The 22,813-nt window shown below is 33.5% G+C and overlaps 2 protein-coding genes across 2 annotated transcripts; both read right to left on the bottom strand.

Annotated features, from left to right (window-relative positions):
* Positions 1–1,155: 1,155 nt before the first annotated feature.
* On the bottom strand, positions 1,156–4,931 carry LOC133297638 (zinc finger CCCH domain-containing protein 62-like). The gene is made up of 9 exons (XM_061496805.1): positions 4,759–4,931; positions 4,599–4,678; positions 4,295–4,409; positions 4,152–4,213; positions 3,238–3,289; positions 2,502–2,613; positions 2,080–2,178; positions 1,863–1,990; positions 1,156–1,768 (listed from the first exon to the last, which is right to left on the bottom strand). The coding sequence occupies exons 1-9, from the start codon at positions 4,929–4,931 to the stop codon at positions 1,156–1,158; spliced, it is 1,434 nt and encodes a 477-aa protein (XP_061352789.1).
* A 4,865-nt stretch (positions 4,932–9,796) lies between these two features.
* Positions 9,797–14,678, bottom strand: LOC133297636 (25.3 kDa vesicle transport protein SEC22-1-like). Its single transcript, XM_061496803.1, has 6 exons — positions 14,522–14,678; positions 13,553–13,800; positions 12,774–12,934; positions 12,519–12,665; positions 11,132–11,208; positions 9,797–10,235 (listed from the first exon to the last, which is right to left on the bottom strand). The coding sequence occupies exons 2-6, from the start codon at positions 13,738–13,740 to the stop codon at positions 10,152–10,154; spliced, it is 657 nt and encodes a 218-aa protein (XP_061352787.1). The 5' UTR covers positions 13,741–13,800; positions 14,522–14,678; the 3' UTR covers positions 9,797–10,151.
* Positions 14,679–22,813: the final 8,135 nt, after the last annotated feature.

Genomic DNA, 22,813 nt, shown 5'->3' with positions numbered 1-22,813 from the left:
ATCTCACCGAGAAGAACTCGTTGCCTAGATCAGCCACCGTTATACTTCCTGCTTTGGCCCAAAGAGATTCCAATTTTTTCTTCATATAACCCACCCCAATCCTCTTCCCCAACAGCTTGACAATAAGAGCGTTTCTCCATCGTTGCCTCATCCTGGCCCTAGCTTCTCTATTGCTCCTGATCTCTACCAAACCATCTTCCCTGTAAATCGTTTGAAAACCCCACTCAGAAATCTCGCCCAAGCTTGGGTCCAGAGGCTCCAGATCGGGGTCTTCATCCTCAGCTAACCAAGGCATAGTCTCCGCAGCTACTCCATTCTCCTCACCAGTAACGTCAGCAAAGGAATGTTGCTTCACATTCAAACCTGAACCAGATTGGAATCCCATTACAGCTTCCCTCATCTTCATCTCCATCGGTATCTCCTCCCCGCTCTTGGTCCTCTTCGTACTCTTCCTCGCCATTAGCATAGCCTCAACACTCGCATCCATCACTTCGTCCATCGAATTCGCAGCAAAAAAAGTATCTGAAACCCTATCAGAGAGAATTTCTTTCGCGCGCGTGGATGTACGCGCCTAACCCATCTTTACCAGCAGCAGTTGTACTCGAAACCTTTTTGAGTTGACATAATTTGATTTTATTGTACTAATTGAGTCAACCCTCATTGAGATTAATTATATTCTTTATTTTCTTTAGTGTAACCCTCAAAATTATATCCTTAATATTTCTACATATGTGGTTTGTGATCCTAATATGTTATTGTACCTTCTTAAAGCCAGTCTCATTTGCACGAAAGACGTAATTTTGATGTAAGAATAATGGTCGATTTGAAAAAAGAAACCAACCGCTCTCCATTAAACATCAAATAACGAGATAAGGGTGAAGACAATCTTTATAAACAGCCTTACTCTTGCATATTTACAAAGAGACTATTTTTCAAATTTGAACTTGTGACCTTTCAGTCACAAATGAACAACTTTATCACCACTCCAAGCTTGCCCTCTTATTTGAAAAAAAAAAAGAAGAAAAGAAAAAAATGGAACAATGTGTGATATTATGTCATTTGTAACACAATCCAGTAGATCTATTTTTCAATAAAAAACATCATTTTAATTCCGCAGTATCAGTAAAATGATATCACTACAAAAAAAGTTTTGATTCATGCATTCCCTTTGTTGCTCAAATCATGTAAAAATTTGCAGTTGTCCCCAAAATAGCACCTCCCACGGGAATAATGTCTACACAGTTGTTTTGGCTTATAACTTTCTCTGTTGAGCATCAATGGATGAAACTGATTTGCACTTGCCAAAGGCTTCCTATGATGATTCCTCTCTGTAAATCCGTTTGTCTCAGCACTGAAAGTGTGGTGTTTCTCAATAATAGTTCGTTTTCCTCTGGAAAGTAAGTCAATGCAATTGTGATTTGCACTAAGTTCAGCTTCCCGCATATGATCAATATTGAAAGCTGAGTGATTCAAAGCTTGCTGATTATGTAAATAGTGAACAACAAATGATGTTCTTCCTGAATCAATGGATCTTCCCAGTTTGTCAAACCCCATAACAGACTTACCACACTGTTCAGTTACAGCTTCTGGTTTATTTACAATAGCAGATGTTTCTTTTCTTGTATTGGCAGATGAACCTGAATTTCGAGATGGAAATTCTGACTTTTCTGGATTAATGGATACGTTTGTTTCTTGAGGTTGATATTGTGACAATGTAATGTGTGAATGTGATTGACATTGGTTTCTTACTGAATCCTTTTTGGAGACCCTGAACATGTACAGTGCAGAAGTATATGAAATTATTTTGTAAACATAAATAGAGTTAGTATTGACAATGTAAGAAGACAAGATACTTTAAGTACCTATTTTTCATAATTGTTTTTCTCTTCTCCTTTTCTTGTATCCTTCCTTCTCTATCTGCCCTAGCAAGAGATCCCCTAGAGTGTTTTTCCATCAAGATTTTCAGCCTTTTCTCTTCATCCTTCCATTTCTGAATTAAAGACATGTACATAGGAAACATTAAATGAACTTGGAACAAGTAAATGATATCAGAAGAAGGAATGCTGCCCAATGAGGAACCTGTCTCAAAGTCTTCAACCTATAAAGGTTTCGACCCTTAATCAGTAGGGGGTAAAGGGGAGGGAGAGGCTGTTCTCCCTTGCTCCAGAGAACTTCAATCTGTACCAGAACAAGTAAATGCATATTGTTATAATGGAAGAACCAAAGAATGGTTCAAAGAAAGCCTATTTGCTAGTTGCTTAATAAATTATACTGCTACCAAAGACAGATAATGTGCATCTTTATTGGGATATAACAAAAGATTCTTTCGAGAAAATGGAGGCTGTAGGTCTAAAGATTTGTGAAGCTTGGTACACAAGCGACAGATACTCTTCTTGTATAATAGCACAATTTTACTTTGCAAATAGCCTCTGCTTAAGTCATTGATGCCTTATACAACAACCATATAGGGTCAGTACGAACTATCTAAAACTTCTTCTCACCGTAAATGTATGTTGCTGTTTGGCAGAACCATAACTTTCTTTCACTATACGGCCTGCAACAATTCTTTTGCCACAAGGTGGACCACTGGCACTCCTGGATACTATGTTGAACCTGAGAAAACCAATTCTTATAAGGAATCTGGAAGAAGATGGCAGTAATTGTAGCAATGATCTTAATTTCCTTTAGATGTCAGTTATCCAATGGACAATATCTAACGGCATGTACTAGTAAGCATAACAACTAGTGGCGGAGCCAGGATAAAATCCTTGGGGGGGCGAAAATTGATATTTACACCATTACAAAGCTTCCATGATAATAGGCACATTTGTTAATACAGTCACCATGCGGCAAAAATCACCACGCGTCCATGCTTTCATTCGGTTTGGATAAGTACGAAGCTTCCTCGACCAATCAGCATGCTTACATGTTATTTACTCTAATTTTTTTTTTCTTTCTCTAAATTTCAGGGGGGCGGGCGCCCACCCTAACAGCCCCTGGCTTCGCCTATGATAACAACACTGGGGTCTGGGGATAAGGATGAGATAATATTTGAATTATGTTCACAGCTTCTGTTTAGAAACTATCTCCTAACCATATGTCAAGCTTCCTGAAGTATGTATAAATGCATGCCTTCTTCAAAAATTTTAGTGCATAAAAAATGTAGAATGGTGAGATCTCTGCCATCTATAAATGCATTGAAACAGAGAAAAGAAATAAACCAAAAGAAAAGCTTACATTTCATAAACATTTTGCTCAAACAAAACAACATCACCAGTGCATGCATCACCTGCATAAAGTAAATTTTCAGATTCTGAAGCCTGAGATTATAAAAAAAATTCAAGGCCTACAGAATTTGAGAGACACAACCAAGTTACCAACAAACATAAGCGATTGTGATTACACTTCTAGAGGATACAATATATTATAAAAATTGTTAAAACGGATTATGGAAATCAGAACTGTAAATGATATAAACAAGTCAAAAGAAAATATATTTAATTTCCTTAATATTGGAGATATCGGGGAAAGAGGGCAGACTGGAGCAGTGGTAAAACTGCTTTTTCATGACTGAAAGGTTATGAGTTCGAATCCAGGAAACAGCCTCTTTGCAATTATGCAAGGATAAGACTGCGTAAAAGGATTTTCTCCACCCCACACTCTCTAGTCGGGTTTAACGGGGAGTGGTTTTTTTTTTTTTTTTTTTTGGAGATATCGGTGAATGGCTAAACAGATATTTTGAAAAAAGTGTTATGGAAGTGGGACACTGGACTCTGAATATTATCTTTGTTAGTAGCATTTGGACTATTTCTTTTAAACAAATATCATTGACCTATAACAAGTATGTATATATAGATATTTGATATTATCCATCTGTTCATGAATACTGGACTAATCCGACTCAAGCTGGGTGGATAAGACCATATGGGTGGGAAATCTGTCCCTATCAACTATCAAGTTTTAACACAGCTGCCTTCTTAGGGACTAGAACTCGAGACTACTGTTTAAGCTAACAACCTCTTACAAGTTGATCCAGATACTTGGTGGTTATAATTTTCAGAAATGCTACATTTAGATCAACATATTTAAATTTTCAGAAATGCTACATTTAGATCAACATATTTAAAAATTGATAAGTACTCAGTACTCACCTTTGCAATTCAATACAAAGCTAGAAGGCGGGTACTTTTTCTCCCCTCCACCATTTATAATCCTGAAAATCACACAAAATCAGATAAACCATACAGTTTTCCTATATAACTACTTCTTGTTCATAAAATAAATAAATAATTACTCTAGATGCTCCTTTATGCGCTGGATGAGTGTGTCCTTGTTTCCAGTTAGCCTCAGACAATTCTTCCTCAAATACAACTTGCATTCATCCACTCTCAATTTCTCTAGTGTTCCCTCTGCCAACCAAAACAATGAGAGTCAGATATGAAACTTTTTAAAACCAACATAAACCCACATCATGTTTTGTTAGTTAAGCAGCTCCATATCCCTATTAACTCCTCAAAAAGCAGCAAAAGCTTCCACCTTTCATTTTCCTCTTCACTCTGAAACTCAAAAAGAACAAGAATCTGGAAAAAGGGACTAACCATCGATTGTTTTCTGAACTTTTTCAAACTTCTCCTCGAAAGAATCTGCAGTCGTTTCCAGACCCTTACCTTCAACATTGCTGCAAACACCAAATTACCACGAAATAAGGCTTAAAAATTCCATTTTGAATAATGGGGTCAAATGGGATCATAAGATTACCACGCTTTTGCCTTTTTCCTGAGTGTGAGGTTTGAGAACTTGCTATGGGTTTCATCAAGCATGTCGTAATCGGAGTCTTCTTCCGAATCGACCCAGTCCGAACCCGGGTCGGATCCTTCAGATTCGCTGGTGTTAATTTCGTGCAGTTCCAACCTTGAATCTAAGATCTCCATTGATGGGCAAGCTATGGTTCCTGAATGATTCAGTTGAGAGTTTCATATATATATGTGTGTGTCAAAAAAGATGGTAACTTCATGAGTTTATGACCGTTGCAAAATCAGGTTCAAATTTCTCACACACTTTTCTTACTTAAATGGCGAATGTCCGAAGAGAATATGAAATTTGCTAATGTACCCTTTGTTTTTTATGAAATTATAATGTACTTTCATTTTGGGTAGGCCCAGATGACTTGGAGCCTGTTTGTTTGCACTTACTTTTATCTCTTCTTTATTTTAGAAGTCTTTTTTACAAAAGTTAAAGCTATTTATATTTTTATAAAAATATTTAGATTTTGAAAAAAAATATTTGACTTTTGATTTCTGTTTTTTTTAGAAGTTAAAATTTTTAGTTTCAGAAAAAAGTAGGTTTTTAATTTTTTTTGTGACTTCTGCTTTTTTTAAAAGCAGACATCCAAACGAACTAAAAAAGAAAAGTGCTTTTTTTCAACAAAAAAAAAAGCAACTTCAGGAGAAAAAAAAGCTCATCCAAACAGGTCCTTGGTCCATCCATATTCCGTAAGAGTAAATATCATTTTTGGTCCCTAACAAAAAACAGGTTCCCATTTTAGTTCCTTACGAAAAAAAATAGTCTCGAAGTCCCTAACAAATTCAAAATGGACCCATTTAGTTGAAATCGTGGTCCCTCACAAATTCAAAAAAAACCCATATTAATCCCTCAAATAGACTAAAATGGGTCCACTTTGAATTTCATCGGGACCAACTAACTAATTTTTTTTGGTAAAGAACTAAAATGGCAACCATATTTTTTATTAGGGACCTAAAAGAGTATTTACTGATTCCATAATTTTAACGAAAAATCAAAGGGAAAGTAAAAAATTACTCTTTCCTCTTCTTCATTCTTTGTCTTCGATGTCCAATTTTTTTAAAGAACTCATAATTATTACGAGCACGTAAAATAGATAAAAGAAGAAGGTAATTAATTATTCTTAATTAATTTGTCGTTAAAAATTATTAATGATTAATTCATTTATAAAACAGAGGGAAAAAATGATCATTTTAATTAATAACCGCAAGCCACTAGAATTGGTGCAGTGATGATGAATTTGAGTAACCTGCATGAGTTCATTAGTTCAAAACTCAGCACTATCATTGTATAAAAAATTTAGCAATAATAACTGTTAATCTATAAGTGAATGGTTAATTTTTTTTTGCATAACATCTTTGTTTAAATAAACTCATGTGATATGAGAAATCAGAATATGTCCAAGAATAATTCAAATAATTTAAAAACCAACTAGGAATTAAATAGGAAAACTTTTGTATTATATTTGATTTGATTTAATTGATTGATTAAATTAATGCTTATATTGTATTTAAATTGGATAATATAATAATAGATAATCGAACTAAAAGTATTAATAATTTTTTGTTTAAAAAAAATCTCAAACGAAAATTTTTGACTAAAATTCTAAACCTTTAAATTTTTCTAGTTTTAAAAACAATAATCTTAGTCGCATATCAGATGTCCTAACATTTTATATGCATTTTAACATAAAAGATTATGTTCAAATTTGTTCAAGACTCGTACATATCTACTCCAATATGTTACCTAGTAAACGAACCAAGGTCGTTTAGGGTCTTTGTTCGGCTCGTGAAGGCTTGAATTTACATGTCTAAAATTAATTGTTAGAATTAGGCTTGGACTTGTATAAAAGCTCGTTTAATAAAAAGGCATTAGACTCCAATTCAAAAGCTCGGCCTTAGAGCTGCCCAGACTTGCCTAGTATATTAATTTTTATTTTATATTTCTTATACTACTTTTAGTAGTCCTCTGTCTCTCCTCAATCTATTTCATCCCATTTTATTGGTTAAACAGATTTTTTGAATAATTTTGTTCTATGTTATGTTGTTTAGATGTACATTAAATTTATGAATATCTATGGAATTACTAGTGTTGTTGATTGTATATTCTGTTTGGATAAATTTTTGTTGTCTTTTTTTTTAAACAAGTTAAACCAGACTTTTATTTTTTGTAAATAAGTCAGGCCACATGCCGATAATTATATTCATAACGGATAACAGACTTGTTCAGACTGACACATTTAAATACAAACTTAACATTTTAAGATCAAAACTTGATTCAGCTCAACCCATTAACACTCCTAGCGTTACCACTGTTACAACGCGTGCATAGATTCGAAAGATGATTTTTGACTATAGCTAAAAAGCTTATAGAAAAGTTTAATGTTGAGATTAAAGTTGTGACCAATTGTAGCCATGACAATCCATGTGTCCTTCGGCGGACAATACTGTTCGACACAATGTACGCAAAGCTCCTATTATTTCTCATTCGCAAGATCAGCGCAAAACATTCATCCATAAAGATGGATTTTTTTTTTCTTTTACACTTTATTTTAAACAAGTGTATTTACATAAGCTTTGAAATAAAGAGGAGAATATTCTCATTACTAAAATTTTTCACTACCAACTTACTACCTATCTAATCACCGTTAGATTAACATTTTCTCTCTCTTCAAACACTTTTTAATATTCTCTCTCTTTGATCCAATGGTGATGTGATGGGTAGTAAGTTAGTTGTGAAATTTTTTTATAGTTATAATATACTCACTCTTGAAAAAATATCAAAATACTTTTTTTTTCAAAAGTTCACCTTTTTTATCTTCTAAGAAATAAAACCACTTCAATTTGAAAATCTTATCTAATTATCATAACAAAAATTAAACATTTTTTAATTAAAAAAAAATACTATGTGCATCTTTAATGATAACAAATGGTTGATTAACTATACACGAACAATAATTCCTTAAGGCTTTGTTTGGGAGTTGGTTTTAGGAGAGAAAGGAAATAGAGGGTTTTAGTAAGCCCTTCCCTTGTTTGTGAGTTTTAAAAAAAGGAGGGGAAGAGTTTGAGAATTTTTACTAAACCCTCCAAAACCCTCATTCTTCTTACAATTAAAGTTCTCCCAATTTGGAGGATTTGAAGGGAAAAATATTTAAAATTACTTATTTACCCTTAGCATTAAAATGTTAAAGGTTTTATAATTCTCATTTAACATGAGAATTTGAATTTTCCTACACACCCTTCGATTTCCGTGCCAACGTGAGTCCTACACATAATTTTTTCTTACATACGGGTCCCACATGTTTTTTTGTCTCTACAACATAGAATTCAATTCTTTGAATGAGAAATATAAAACCCAATGTTAAAACTACATAATTGTGAATCATTTTTAAATGCGATATTATTAGAAAAGTCTCAAATACCGACAGAATTTATTGACGAAAAATATTTCCGTCAAAACTAAAGAAAAAATTAGAGACGGACCAGATTTTGCCATACTCACGAACGTAAATTACTAAATTTTGTACGGAAAAAAAATATTCAGTCAAAATTATTGATAGAATCTAAATTCCGTCGAAACTTTTAACGAAAATATTTCCGTCCAAAATTTTGATGAAACACATTTTCATCGAAAAGTTTTGACGTAAAACAATTACGTCAAAAAATTTTACGGAAAATATTTCCATCAAAATTTGTGACTAAAAATATATCTGTAAAAAAATTTGACGAAATTTTTTTTTGTCAAAATTCTTTACGGAATCTAAATTGTGCCAAAATATTTCACAAAAAACATATTCATTGAAATATTTGACGCAAAATATTTCCATCAAAATTTTCAACGAAACACATTTCTATCGAAAATTGTTGACGAAAAAAAATTTCATCAAAATTCTTAACAGAATTTAAATTCCGCCAAAAAATTTCAACGGAAATATTTTCGTTAAACATTTTGGCAAAAAAAATTTCAGTTGAAATTTTTAACGAAATACATTTCCATCGAAAATTTTCAACGAAAAATATTTCCGTCAAAATTTTTGATAAAAAATATTTCAATCAAAATTTTCAACGGAACGCATTTCTGTCAAAAATTTTGACAGAGAATATTTCCGTAAAAAATTTTGACGAAAAATATTATGTCAAACTTTTTTACAAAATCTAAATTTCGTCGAAAGTTTCGAATAAAACATTTCTCTCAAAATTTCTAACAAAACAATTTCTGTCAAAATTTTCGTCAGAACACATTTCCATCAAAATTTTGGACGAAAAATGTTGTCAAAAAATTTTATAGAATTCTTTTTTCGTTTAAAACATTTGATGAAAACTAAATTTTGTTGAAAATTTCGATAGAAAATTTATTTTTGTCAAAATTTTCCTCGATTGAAAAATTCCGTCGTTTTTCGACGAAAAAAATAATTGTGATGAAATTTCATCGTTTGCAACGTAAAAATTTCATCAAAAATATGATCTTTTTTGGTGCTGTGAAAAGTACATACATAATTTTGTTAGAGATTTTAAATTTTATTTAATTTGTAAAATATAATAATTATATTAATTTAAAAAAAGGTAAAATAGTAATAATATCGCTTTAACCATCAATTTTTCTCCTTTATCATTTTTTTAACTCCCAAACAAAGAAAGAGAATACCCTTCAATTTCTTTCCTTTCCTTCCCCTCCCTTGTATCCCCTTCCTTCCCCTCCACACCAAACTCCCAAACAAAGCCTAAAATAACAGTTCTGTATCAACATAGTACAGAGAAACTATAAATTACCTTGCTCTTTCGAATGCAACAGTAACAGTACCACCTTTAAAAAGCTAGATGTAGGATCCAGCAGATTTTCGTCATAGCATTTGTAAGGATCAAGTAAAATGTAAAAATGAAAAAAAATAAGGAAGGTTCACCAGTCTAACTTTCTAAGGACAGGCATTCAACAGCACTCATTATACTATTACTAACAACAATGTAAAACGCAATTCTAATTCAGCTGCTCAAATGGAAACAATAAAATCGAAGGGGTAGTATATTTAACTCATTAACGCAATAATCCTGAAAATAATTGGTAATTAGTAAGAAGAAAAGTCTATATGCATCCCCAAGGACATCAAGTTTTCTCATATCTTGTGGCTCCTTAATATAAAGGTAAAAAGGTTACTATTCCAGAAAGCCTGATCCAGCCATGCTCAGAGGTAACAGAGGATAGTGTTTTTTTCTAAACCAGTTGTCCACAAAAGGTAGACATCATCTCATGCTTATAGGGTTCGCCACCAGTCCATGCAAATCTGGATAGTCATGGGAGAAAAGCAAGAAGCCTCAGCAGCACAATCCAGGTTTAAAATGTCATATAGAGCTCGATCACCAAAGTTTATTTTTGAGCCAGTAAAGTACGAAGACAACTCCGAAAACAATAGCAACAGGGGCCCACTTCCGAATCAGAGCCTACAGGAAATATTTGATTTTAAATTATATATCCGCAATGCTGAATATAACTAGAACCGAAATGTAAGGCAGATGCTTCAAAGGAACTCATCACTTTTTAACACTAGGCAGGGTTATATCAGCTCCATCAACTTATCATTGACATCCAACAATAATAGAACATTCTCTGTATTAAAGTATACAAACACACTGGAAAATACCATTGTAATTTAAGAAAAATGGTAAACAGGCTATAGGGTTGGCACAACAGATTACCCAAGTAATTGTGATAAGAAATATTGCTAACCTGCACATAGAAACCTCGGAGAAACTAAATATATTAACCTATACATTATCTGTCGGCATAGGCAGTCCATGCCATGTTCATGAATTTTTAAAAATAAAAAGACCATAAACTGATCAAATGTATGTCATTTGATGATAGCCCATCGTTATAAATTCTATCTGACAACCAAATGCTACAAATTAACCACATGATACACAAACTGAAACTAGCACATAAAAAAAGGTTATATAAGGGTGGAACATTTTAAACTAACAGAAACACAGCACCAGATTTATGAATAGAACAATTTCTCTTCTTTATATTCCCAGCTAATGGAAAGAGGTATATCCAAAAAGCAAAGAAAGTGACATGTTTCAAATCCGTGTAGTGATATCTAGGTAAAAGTCAATAGAAAATGCATAGATTATAATAGCTCAAAGACAAAATCCGCACATTGCATGCTTCTATCCAAACTATAAAATCAATTCCTAGCTAAAAGCAATTTTCAACTGCAGCAGGACAGTTCCAGAGGTCAGAACCAAATTAACATGCATCAAAGTCCAGAATGGAAAAAATGCTATATTACCAAAATCATTAGATGCATGATGCAGTAAAACTGAAAATGACTAACCTGTCGATTTAAATCTCTAGCCTTATCAGCATATATGCGAGATTCTGATGATAAACGACTGGACATTTGGCTGACCTCTGCATGTTATAATTTGAAATCAAATATAGAACATAAATTCCATACTCCATAAGAAAGTAACAGCAAACATACCAAAACATACAAAAAGAAATTGAAGCTGCATGAGAAGTGGAAATAAGAGGAGATCATCTATCAGGTAGTGGAGGTGAAAGTGTGGAACTATAAAAATTTAGCAGAAGTTTCTCAGAGAAATCTTTAAACATAACCTCTTGTCCAGGTTAAGAAACTAGGAACAGGAGATCAAAACATTTGAAGTTAATTTATCTAGATAAAACCAACATCCTATTTGAGAATCATCTTATTTTCCTTCTATTTAACATTAACCAGGACACACTATGATTGCCTTTTCACAACAGCAGCCTTTCCCAAATTATCAAAAGGCAAAGAAATCTTTAGCCTATAATGGTAATTATCCCTTAACTGGAGATCATATCTGCAATTTGTGAGATACTAAGAGCCTGTTTGGATCCTCTTATTTTTAAGCTAGAAGCTACTTATAAGCTAAAGCTAAAAAAAAGAGCTTAAAAAAAAAAGTTAAAAGCTGTTTGGAAATTACATAAAAAATTTAGCTTAAAAATTAGTTAAAAGCACATATTTCAAGAAAATTATTTCTCTCTCTATCTTTATCACTCTTCATTTTAAAAAAAAGCACACAATTCAAGAAAAACAGATAAGAGCTTAAAAAAAAGCTCCTCCTAGGAGCTTTTAATTTTCAGCTTTTTTCTTCATTATAAAAAAAAGAGCTTTTCGTTATAAGAGCTTTTTTCAAAACCTGTTTGGCCTAGCTTATGCTTATAAGTAGCTTCTAGCTTAAAAATAAGAGGATCCAAACAGGCACTAATAAAGATTTCTATCAGAAAAACTTATGTCATAGACAAGTTTAGAAAGGACAGGATGTTGGACATTGTTAACTATGGCATCTTTATCTCTTTTCACGCCAAAAGTCTGACAAGTCAATTGATATTAACCTGAACTAAGCTTAGTTTACTACTAAGACCAACCAAGTAAGCAGACAAATGTATGCCAATCAATCTGAAATACAAAATAAATGTTAGCAGGGGGACCGGGGAGGGAGCCATATTACAGCACCAAACCCATGATTCATTTTTTTTTTTTTAATAAATAAATGAATTTATTAAAGAAAGATGGCAATCAGCAAACCCAACTACAGTGGATGTATACAAAGTAGAGGCCTCAAATTTCATATTATATTCAAATTAAGGAGGTTGTAACTAATACTGCATCCCAAGCAATCAGCAGAGAAAATGCTAAAACTAAAATTATTCAGAAAATACAAGGAATATCTTACGGTCCAACTGTTCACCAACACCAAGAACATCCTGCACATTTCGAGTCATTATCTGGTGGACTTCATAGAGTTCATCATTCAACTTAGCAATATTGCGCTGAGTATGGGTATCCTGGTAAAGTTTCTTTGTCTTCTGTATAAATGTGTCTTTTAAACATTTAAAAGGAAAAAAAAGGTAGATTAAACACCAGTGGAAAAGGAGAAAAATACTAGAAATGATAAATGATATATGGCTGTATCAGAATTGATATATACCAAACTTAATGAAGGCATAAGGTCTGGCAGCAGTTTCAATTTGAGACCCATTAACACGCTCAAACTCATTCCTGAGCTCTTCAAGATATTGAAAGGCTAGTTTCTTAGGGTATGCACGATCACACATTGTCAAATAACAGACTCGTCCTTCTATAATATAACTAAGGTTCTGTCAAGGTCATTTTAGGCTATGAGACTCTTCCGAATAAAGTTAATGCAAACATATAATAGATCTCAAAATTCAAAGACAGATGAAGACAAGTAACTAATCAACTTGCTTCAGAAGCAAGGTTATGTAGCAACAGGATAGGATCCCATTTTTCACATGCATACCATATATAAAAGCTCCACCATCTGAATTTTGATTCAATACACAAATGAGATATCTATCAAAACAAAGAAAACAGACCATAGCTTCATCTAGTGCCCAATACCCAAAGATTTGTAGATATAATGATACAAAAAAACATGTTAACGAACAAAGGAATGCCCGGGCAAGCATCTCAAATCTGAGGATGTGATGCCCAGCACTAACAGGAAGACAACAACACATAAAATAACATCAAACTATAGACATCTCCACAGTTCTAATAAATTAGCAATCACTCATTAATTTGTCTGACATCATTATATCTTTCATACAATTAGTATTGCTCAAGATTATCACCACACTCAATACTAGATGTACCTTACAATATAATAGCAGAACAAGTAGGATAATCAAGCAATTCTTACGTGACTACCACAGACATATTATGGAATATTTACGAAAAGGATACTGGAAAACATAAGGGCCAGTCTCAACCGACATCCTTGATGCCTCATTATGCCCTCTTGAGAGATTCTTAAACAAAGCCTTGACTTGCTGTTTGTAAAATTCGGCATCTTTGAGATCACGACCATCATCCAGTCCTTCAGCTAGTGGAAGACCATCAGTAACACGAGCAATCATAGTCAACTTCACCATCTTTCTAAGTTCACAATCTCCCTCTCAGAGTCTAAAACTTTGCAACTAAACCAAAACACACTGCAATAGCAACCAAAAGACAGTGACAACTCAACGTCAGTAAGAGTCTGGACCCAGATAAAAAAAATTAAAAACACAAAACACAAACATTCTTTTCCTCTCCTTCAATCAATAATTAACTGAGGTACTAAAAACATAACTAATAATTAAGGAATACCAAATCATGATAACCAGTTTTTAGCCTAGTTAGATCTGTCACCATCAGCAAAAAAAAACATTTCCAGCTTTAAACATTTTATTTTTTATTTTTTATTTTTTTTTTAGGATAGAATTCCACAGTTCAAATGCCATTCTTCAAATCGCAGAACATTACAGAAGAAATAATATAAACAAGCCGTCTTTGAAAACTTGAAAAAACGCGCATCGTACAACAAAGAGATGATTACTGCTCAAACTAAACGAAATTCATAGGAGAACTCATGCATATACGATACAGCAGCTCACATCGCCAATCTAGCTAATGTCTCGTCATTTATTTCATGATTTACTAGCTAGATCTGACAAATCATGATCAAAAACAAAAATGGCGAGGAAACCTAATTTACATCATTCAGATCTACCGCGCTCAAATCATCGAATTTGGCCCTAGGTAAACAACAGAGACATTAGGTTTTTTTCTTTAAAAAAAAAATGAAAAAATAAAAACTAACGAAGATTTTTGGTTGGAGTAAAATGAAGGGAAAAAGGGGAAATGAATGATGAAAGAGATAAAGAAAGAAACCTGAAGAAGAAGGATGGAGATGAGACGGTGGCCGGAGCTGCCGCAGCGATTGGCGGCTTCGAGGGTCCAGCCGAGCCGAGCCGATCGATGAAATGGACCAGAGAAGAGTCGGGGACAGAAGTTATGTATGTTATGTTCCCCTTCGCTTGTAAAGTTGTAATGAAAATGATGAGTGAAAATATTGGCAAACGCCACGTCGTTTTTATGGAAAAGCAAAATAGATAGTGAGTAGAGTGTACTGTAGAGAGACTCTTATTTCAGAAAAAGAAAAAGAAAAAGAAAAAAAAAGTTTTTTTTTTTCATTTAAGGTATGCAGGTCAATAATTTTGTAATGACATATTTAATGTAAATTTAAGATAAATTACCCAATTAATGTAGGTTTAAGATTATTTTCTAAAATTATGCAATAATTTAATAATAATTTTTTAATTCTTGAGGAAATAATTTAAATTTTTGTTTAACATATTGCCAGTTTAATTTTTTTTTTAAATAAACCACAATTATCCTTTACAAGAAATAATCATGTTTGAGTCGGAAACATCCATATCGTGGTGGGGCTAGCTCTTTCTTAAGGGAACTTTTTGGACAAAAAAATTAATTTAATATTTTTTAATAAATTAATTACGCATTCATGGCAGTTTTGGAAATAATTACATATTTATTGCACAATATCACGCCCAATTTGGGCGTCACCAATCACGCCTAAATTGAGCGTCAATCAAGAGGCAATCACGCCTAATTTAGGCGTCACACCAATCACGCCTAAATTGGGTGTCACTCAAGAGGCAATCATGCCTAATTTAGGCGTCACTCATCAGGTGTTGACACGTGTCACATTCTTTTTCCAAAAAAAATAAAATAACAATTTAATCGTAAAACTTTTGAAGGCAATAACTTTTGACTCGGGTATCTACATCAGGTAATTCTTTTTTTGATTCCACATAACTTTTGGAGATCTACGCAATGACATCTCATTTGATATATTTTATTTCTCACAAACATATTTTAAATTTGCAAGAATGATATTATAAGACCGGTTAATTTCAGAAGCCTCTAAGTTCTGGGTTTGTGATTTAATATAAAAAATAAATAAAGATTTGATTTATGATTTAAATTAAAAAATAAATAAAAATTTCATTTGTGATTTGATTCGTGGTCTGAAATTAATAATGGCTTAGGAATGTTTTTCAAAAATAAAATCTTTTTTCCTTAGAGATTTAGAATATTTATTTAATAATTTCTTTTATTAATACAGTTTTTCAAATTGATTTTTGAGTTTAGATCCAAATCAAATCTTTATTTTGTTTTCCTAATTAATAATAATTGTTATTCTTAATTTAAATCACAAACCAAACTCAGATACTTTTTGGTTTAACCGCTCTTATAATATCATTCTTGCAAATTTAAATTGTTTTTGTGAGAAATAAAATATTTCAAATGAGATGTCATTGTGTAGATCTCGAAAAGTTATGTGGAATCAAAAAAAGAATTACCTGATTTGGATACCCGAGTCAAAAGTTATGGCCTTCAGAAGTTTTACGATTAAATTGTTAATTTTTTTTCTTTTGGAAAAAGAATGTGACACATGTCAACACCTGATGAGTGACGTCTAAATTAGGCGTGATTGCCTCTTGAGTGACGCCCAATTTAGGCGTGATTGGTGTGACGCCTAAATTAGGGGTGATTGCCTCTTGATTGACGTCCAATTTAGGCGTGATTGGTGACGCCCCAATTGGGCGTGATATTGTGCAATAAATGTGTAATTATTTCAAAACTGCCATAAATGTATATTAATTTATTAAAAAGCATTAAATTAATTTTTTTCCCGAACTTTTTGCATTCACAATTACTTGAACCCAAGATCTTATTTAAGCGTAATCAAATATGTATTACTTGAACTGTCCCCCTTTAATACTAGTTTAATTCTTTTAGCAGACTATTTATCAATTTCATGCGAGTAAAATGTGCATCAGGAGTGTTCGCGTTTAAGTCTTGCACGACTTGTGCAAAAGTTAGCATAATACAATATGCGCATCCTGACAATGTGTGTTCAAGTTGCACACATCCCTCATGCACGTCTTACAGAGCACACAACACATGGCAGATGTGTTTTGTCTTTTATACAAGTCGTGCATGGGATGATATGTGCAACTTGAATATGCACACTTTCCATAAATATTTCACTTGCATTAGATTGATAAATAGTTTGCCTAAAGAATTAAACAAGTAATATGTTTTTGATTTTGCATTACATGGGTCGAAAAGCCAAATAATGCAATCATGATGGATGCATAATTTGTTGCACATAGGGGATGCACGATTGCCATATGGCACCACCATATTTGTTGCACACACTCTCCACACGCAACTCATAGAATCCTCCCCTGGCGCCCTAAGTTTTTTGTTTAAACAACAGTTGTCGTGCCTTTTTTGTTAGAATAATATAAATCATTAAAATAACCTTCATCCAACAACTTAAGTTTTGAGTTGAATTGATTGTTTACATGGTATCAGAGTTTCAGTATACATGAGGTCACGAGTTCGATCCTCACCACCTCCACTTTGTGGTGGAATTAAGTAAGCACAAGGTAAATCAAAAATTGGGTCTAAGTAATTTAGGGGTGAAAGTGGGTTGGACTTGGTCGAGTTTTGTCCTGAAAAGCCCAAACCTACACCAAAAAATTTCAATTTGACCTGGTCCAATAACATAGTATGAGTCTAACAATTAGCTTGACCTGACCCATTTATAAAAAATAAATAGCCTGACATGACCCGTTAGCCTATTAATTTTTAACTTCCAAGCAGAACATGAATCAACTTCACAAAATACTCAAATTTTATTGTTAAAACAAAAACCACAATTTCAACGTTCAAATAAAACCATGAATAACAACAACAACAACAACTTATCACAATCTGCATTTAAGTTACTTTCAGAAGCAAAATGTCCAAACTAAATAACATATATTTCATCAGATCTAACAAATCAATCCATACTATGTAAATTAAAATAACTACATGAATCCAACAAATGCACCATGATGCTTGTAGTAGCCAAAAAAATTTCATCATCTTGTCTTCTCTGCAAATACAATTCCAATATTACATAAGTTGGCAAACAATTTGTAGATGTAGAAAAAAATATTAAAGAATAGAAAGAAAAAAAAAGGATTAAAAACAAACCTTTTTTATACCTTTTGTTTTTTCTTCAAGCGATACTTATTACGTAGCCAATCTCTACCATATGCTAAAGCTTGGATCATATATTCAGCCAAGTTAAAATGATAAGCATCAATAACTCTTCCTCCGGCACTAAATATTGATTTTGATGCTACTGTGGAGATTGGTACAAATCTTATGTCACTCCCAAAGATAGTATTGGTGGGGGATCGAATCTAAGTCCTTCCACCACCTACTAAGTTCACATGCACTAACTAAATTATCACCATTTGGTACTACTATGAATAATATTATTTTATTTTATTTAAAATAAATAATATGATATAGGTCAACCTGTAAGTTTATAGGCCCGACATGTAAAAGAAAGCATATGACTTACTTTCTAAATAGATTTTTTTAAAAGTTAGGACTTGTTCTATTTGACTATATGTAATAAATCGAGTCTGACCTGATATAATATAGGTCGTAGGCTCTTGTAGGCCGACCCGACCCACTTACACCCCTATATGTAATATTCATGGTTTAAATCGAAAGACTTTTGCATGAGGGGATGTGTTAGAGAGATATAAAATTATTAATGTTGCCGCACTCAATACCTTAAGGTTTTAGGTTGAAATAGTTCTTTACATCATATTAGAGCCTTTTTAAAAGCTAGGACTTGTTCTATTTGACTATTTGTAATAAATCGAGTCTGGCCTGATATAATATAGGTCGTAGGCTCCTGTAGGCCGGCCCGACCCACTTACACCCCTATGTGTAATATTCATGGTTTAAATCGAAAGACTTTTGCATGAGGGGATGTGTTAGAGAGATATAAAATTATTAATGTTGCCTCACTCAGTACCTTAAGGTTTTAGGTTGAAATAGTTCTTTACATCATATTAGAGCCTTCGTGATCAAGTGGTCATGAGTTCGATCTTCACTGTCCCCTATTTAATTGATAATTAATTTAGTATTGTGTACTTTCTTAGTACAGGTAGGTGGGTCTATCCAATGTCCATGTTGCCTCATCCAAAGGATTGAGTTGAATTGGTTCTTTATATACTTAATTCCACTAGAAAATGAGGGCGACGTGGGGTTTTATACTTCTCAAACAAATACTCTTATCTCTCAAACTATAGCATCTCATCATAATTAGATCATCCTTTAAAGCTCTTGCAGAGTTGAGCATAGATACACTCTTTCTTTTTGTTCAACTGTTGCTATCAACACTTATAAAAAAGTTCCAGAGCAAGCATCAATCAGAGACCACCTGCGTTAGCCCAGTATCTCAAACTGAACAACACTGCGAAATTTATGATTCATTTGATGCCAATAATATTTTATTGCATAACGTTACCAAACCACAATACCTCTTTTGTGATCACTGCCAAAACGCAATTCTAATGAATCTAGTTGGAAGAAGAGAGTACACATGTTTCCATCTTTTAAAAAAGAAAATAATAATATTTTTTTTAAGAAGAAAATAGTTTGCTTATAATATATGCTTTTTGACTTTATCTATCCTTTTCTCCTTGAACATCCAAACTCTCTCATTTTCACTTCCAAATTCTTTCATTCTTTACTCCAACTCTTCTCATTCTCCTAATAAGTTCAAATTTTTTAATCTAACAAATAAAATAAAACAAAATTTAATTTTTGGAACAGTAAATATTTCAAAACAAAAACAAGAATTATATATAGAGGAAAGAGAAAATAAATTTTTTTGTCCAAATTTCCACTCCCAATGAAATGAAAGGGGCACCTGCTCATGGTGCACGGAAGACTATCTTGTGAGTGTTGCTCAAGAGAGATAGCAACACTCGATTTATAAAAAAAAAAAAAAGTCAATGCAAACCAATAAATATTGACTGAAAAAAAAAATGCCAAAATGTACAATGAGCTGCAAGAAGAAAGTGTAAGCGATTTAATCAGTAATTCATGATTCATGTTCAACAGTAATAGTCAAGAACATGATACAGGATCTTTAGAATTCATGATTTTCACATAAGAGCGTACCTTTCTCCATTAGTGCGGAAGAACTCTGATGAAGAACTTTGATGATGGAAGATTGTTTCTCAGAGTCTTTACCCTCTGCTTTCCTTGTATCGTCTATGACAGGGATCTGATACAACTTTTATGGGCAGACCATGAAGGAGAGAATTCTGAGAGATTATCATAATCAGAGACTCACCATTTTTCTCTTTATATAACTGAACCATGTCACCAGTTACGGAGTTTCAAATAACTCCCTGTAACTTCCCATTAATGCGAAACGTCAAAACGTCAATTACCATTAATGTAAAACGTTACCATAATGCAAAACGTCAAAACGTCAATTACCATTAATGCGAAACGTCAATTACCATAAAGCCTCTTTTATTATTTAATTAAACCGATTGACACACGTTACACATGAGACACAAATAGTTTTACATTCTCCCACTTGGCTCATGTCATAAGGTGTCCCTTCATGATTTAATTAAAATTCACTATAATGCGCATTTACTAGGCTAAAGGTTCCATACATTGACGTCATCATAATTCATTATTAGAAATAAAATCAACATGAGTCATGGCGGTTGTATGCTATCAAGTCGGCATAGTCCCTTCCATGTACTACTATATTGACTCTTCTTCCTAACATGATACTTTAATAGGAAGTACACATTATGTCCAACAATAATGTCTTCATAACGGACCACAAATATTTTCAATATCATCACATATACTTGCATGCATACATAAATTGAAAAAACAAGACAATATCAGAAACATATATTCATCAATGAGCTCAGAGTGTCAATACTTTAATATATAACTATAATTTTTTATCATTCATTAGCTGACATAATGCCCATTCTACATACATGACCAGTAAATGTCTTGGGCGGTAATCCCTTCGTCAAGGGATCAGCTATCATAAGATCGGTGCTAATATGCTCTATAGACACTCTTTGTTTCTGAACCTCTTCTTTAACGGCAAGGTACTTTAATTCCATATGTTTAGCACCTTTGGAATATTTGTCGTTTTTAGAAAAGAAGACAGCTGCGGAATTATCACAATAAATTTTCAGCGGCTTTGCAATATTGTCGACCAATCCAAGCCCTGAAATAAAGTTCCGTAGCCATTTAGCCTGAATCGTGGCTTCAAAGCATGCCACAAATTCAGCTTCCATAGTGGACGCAGCTATTACAGTCTGCTTTGCACTTTTCCATGATATAGCTCCTTCAGCTAAAAAATACAGGTAACCACATGTAGATTTTCTTGTGTCTACGCATCCTGCAAAATCCGAATCTGTGTATCCAATAACTTCAAGGTTGCTAGACCTTCTATAAGTAAGCATGTGACCTTTAGTTCCTTGCAAATATCTCAGAATTTTCTTTGCTGCTTTCCAGTGATCCATACCGGGATTACTTTGGTATCTACCCAACATCCCAACTGCAAAGCTAATATCTGGTCTCGTACAAGTCTGAGCATACATTAAGCTCCCAACTAATGATGCATACGGAATTGCTTCCATTTCTTTTCGTTCCAATTCACTTTTAGGACATTGTAAGAGACTAAACTTATCTCCTTTCTGAATTGGAACTGGAGAAGATGAGCAGTTTTCCATTCTGAATCTCTCTAGAACTTTATTAATATATGCTTTCTGAGACAAACCTAACAGTCCTTGTGATCTATCACGGAATATTTCTATTCCTATCACATAAGCTGCCTCACCCATATCTTTCATTTCAAAGTTACTAGAGAGAAACTTCTTAGTCTCAGTTAAAAGACCAAGATCGTTAGTTGCAAGCAAAATATCATCAACATACAGAACCAATAAGATGAACTTGCTCCCACTGATCTTCAGATATATACATCGATCAACGATGTTTTCTTTAAATCCAAAGGAAACAACGGTATCATTGAACTTAAGGTACCATTGTCGTGAAGCTTGTTTAAGTCCGTATATTGACTTCTTAAGTTTGCACACCATGTGCTCTTTACCCTTTTCTATGAACCCCATTGGTTGGTCCATGTACACATCTTCATCTAAATCTCCATTTAGAAAGGCGGTTTTCACATCCATTTGGTGTAACTCTAGATCATAATGAGCCACCAATGCCATAATAATTCTTAACGAATCATTCTTTGAAACTGGTGAAAAAGTTTCTTTATAGTCAATGCCATCTTTCTGAGTGAATCCCTTTGCAACTAGTCTGGCCTTGTAACGTTCCAAGTTACCATGAGGGTCACGTTTGGTCTTAAAGACCCATTTACAACCAACTCTCTTGCACCCTTCTGGTAACTCAACAAGATCCCAGACCTTATTCTGTTCCATAGATTTCAACTCATCTTTCATGGCATCTAACCATTTATCACCATTTTCTCCATTCATGGCTTGTGAAAACGTTACTGGATCATCCTGAATACCCATGTCAAATTCAGACTCTTGTAGATATACCACATAATCATTAGAAATAGCAGGTCTCCTTTCTCTTTGAGATCTTCTTAATGTTATTTGTTGTGGTTCTTCTACTATGGGTTCATTCGGTTCATCAACAATGATCTCTTCATAAGTAGTGGGATCATTAACTTGTCCTTCATTATTATTGATTGGTTCAATAGCATAAGGAACAATAACTTTACTAGAGCTACAAGGTAATGTAACTTGTACTCTCACTTCATGAATATCCACTTTACGTGGTGTTACTCCCACTAACTTCACCATTCTCAATGAACCTTGCATTTCCAGATTCAATAATCCTTGTAGTATGATAAGGACAGTAAAATCTATACCCTTTCGATTTTTCTGGATAACCAATGAAATAACCACTGATTGTCCTTGCATCTAGTTTCTTTTCTTGCGGATTATAATATCTAATCTCTGCCTGACAACCCCAAACATGCAGGTGTCTTATACTAGGTTTCCTTCCAGTCCAAAGTTCAAAAGGAGTCTTTGGAACTGACTTACTAGGAACCCTATTCAATAGGTACATGGCAGTTTTTAGAGCATAAGTCCACAATGAAACAGGTAAAGAAGAATTACTTAACATACTCCTAACCATATCCAGTAAGGTCCTATTACGCCTTTCTGATACACCATTCTGTTGCGGTGAACCGGGCATTGTGTATTGAGCACAAAT

Source organism: Gastrolobium bilobum, unplaced genomic scaffold (assembly GCF_033153095.1).
Source record: "Gastrolobium bilobum isolate Gb01-03AN ecotype WA unplaced genomic scaffold, APGP_CSIRO_Gbil_v1 utg24877, whole genome shotgun sequence".
Lineage (NCBI taxonomy): Eukaryota > Viridiplantae > Streptophyta > Magnoliopsida > Fabales > Fabaceae > Gastrolobium > Gastrolobium bilobum.
Note: the sequence above shows the minus strand (reverse complement) of the source record. Positions and strands in the feature narration are given on the sequence as shown.

Bases quoted from the DNA above. Each gene is read 5' to 3' on its own strand.
- LOC133297636 (XM_061496803.1), bottom strand. From the start codon at position 13,740: ATGGTGAAGTTGACTATGATTGCTCGTGTTACTGATGGTCTTCCACTA. The intron at 12,935-13,552 runs GTATCCTTTTCG...ACAGAACCTTAG, and splicing joins ACTGGCCCTTATGTTTTCCA to TTATATTATAGAAGGACGAG. The intron at 11,209-12,518 runs GTAAGATATTCC...TATAACATGCAG, and splicing joins TGTTGGTGAACAGTTGGACC to AGGTCAGCCAAATGTCCAGT.
- LOC133297638 (XM_061496805.1), bottom strand. From the start codon at position 4,931: ATGGAGATCTTAGATTCAAGGTTGGAACTGCACGAAATTAACACCAGC. The intron at 4,679-4,758 runs GTAATCTTATGA...TGGTGTTTGCAG, and splicing joins AGGAAAAAGGCAAAAGCGTG to CAATGTTGAAGGTAAGGGTC. The intron at 1,991-2,079 runs GTTCCTCATTGG...TCTTTAATTCAG, and splicing joins GGTTGAAGACTTTGAGACAG to AAATGGAAGGATGAAGAGAA.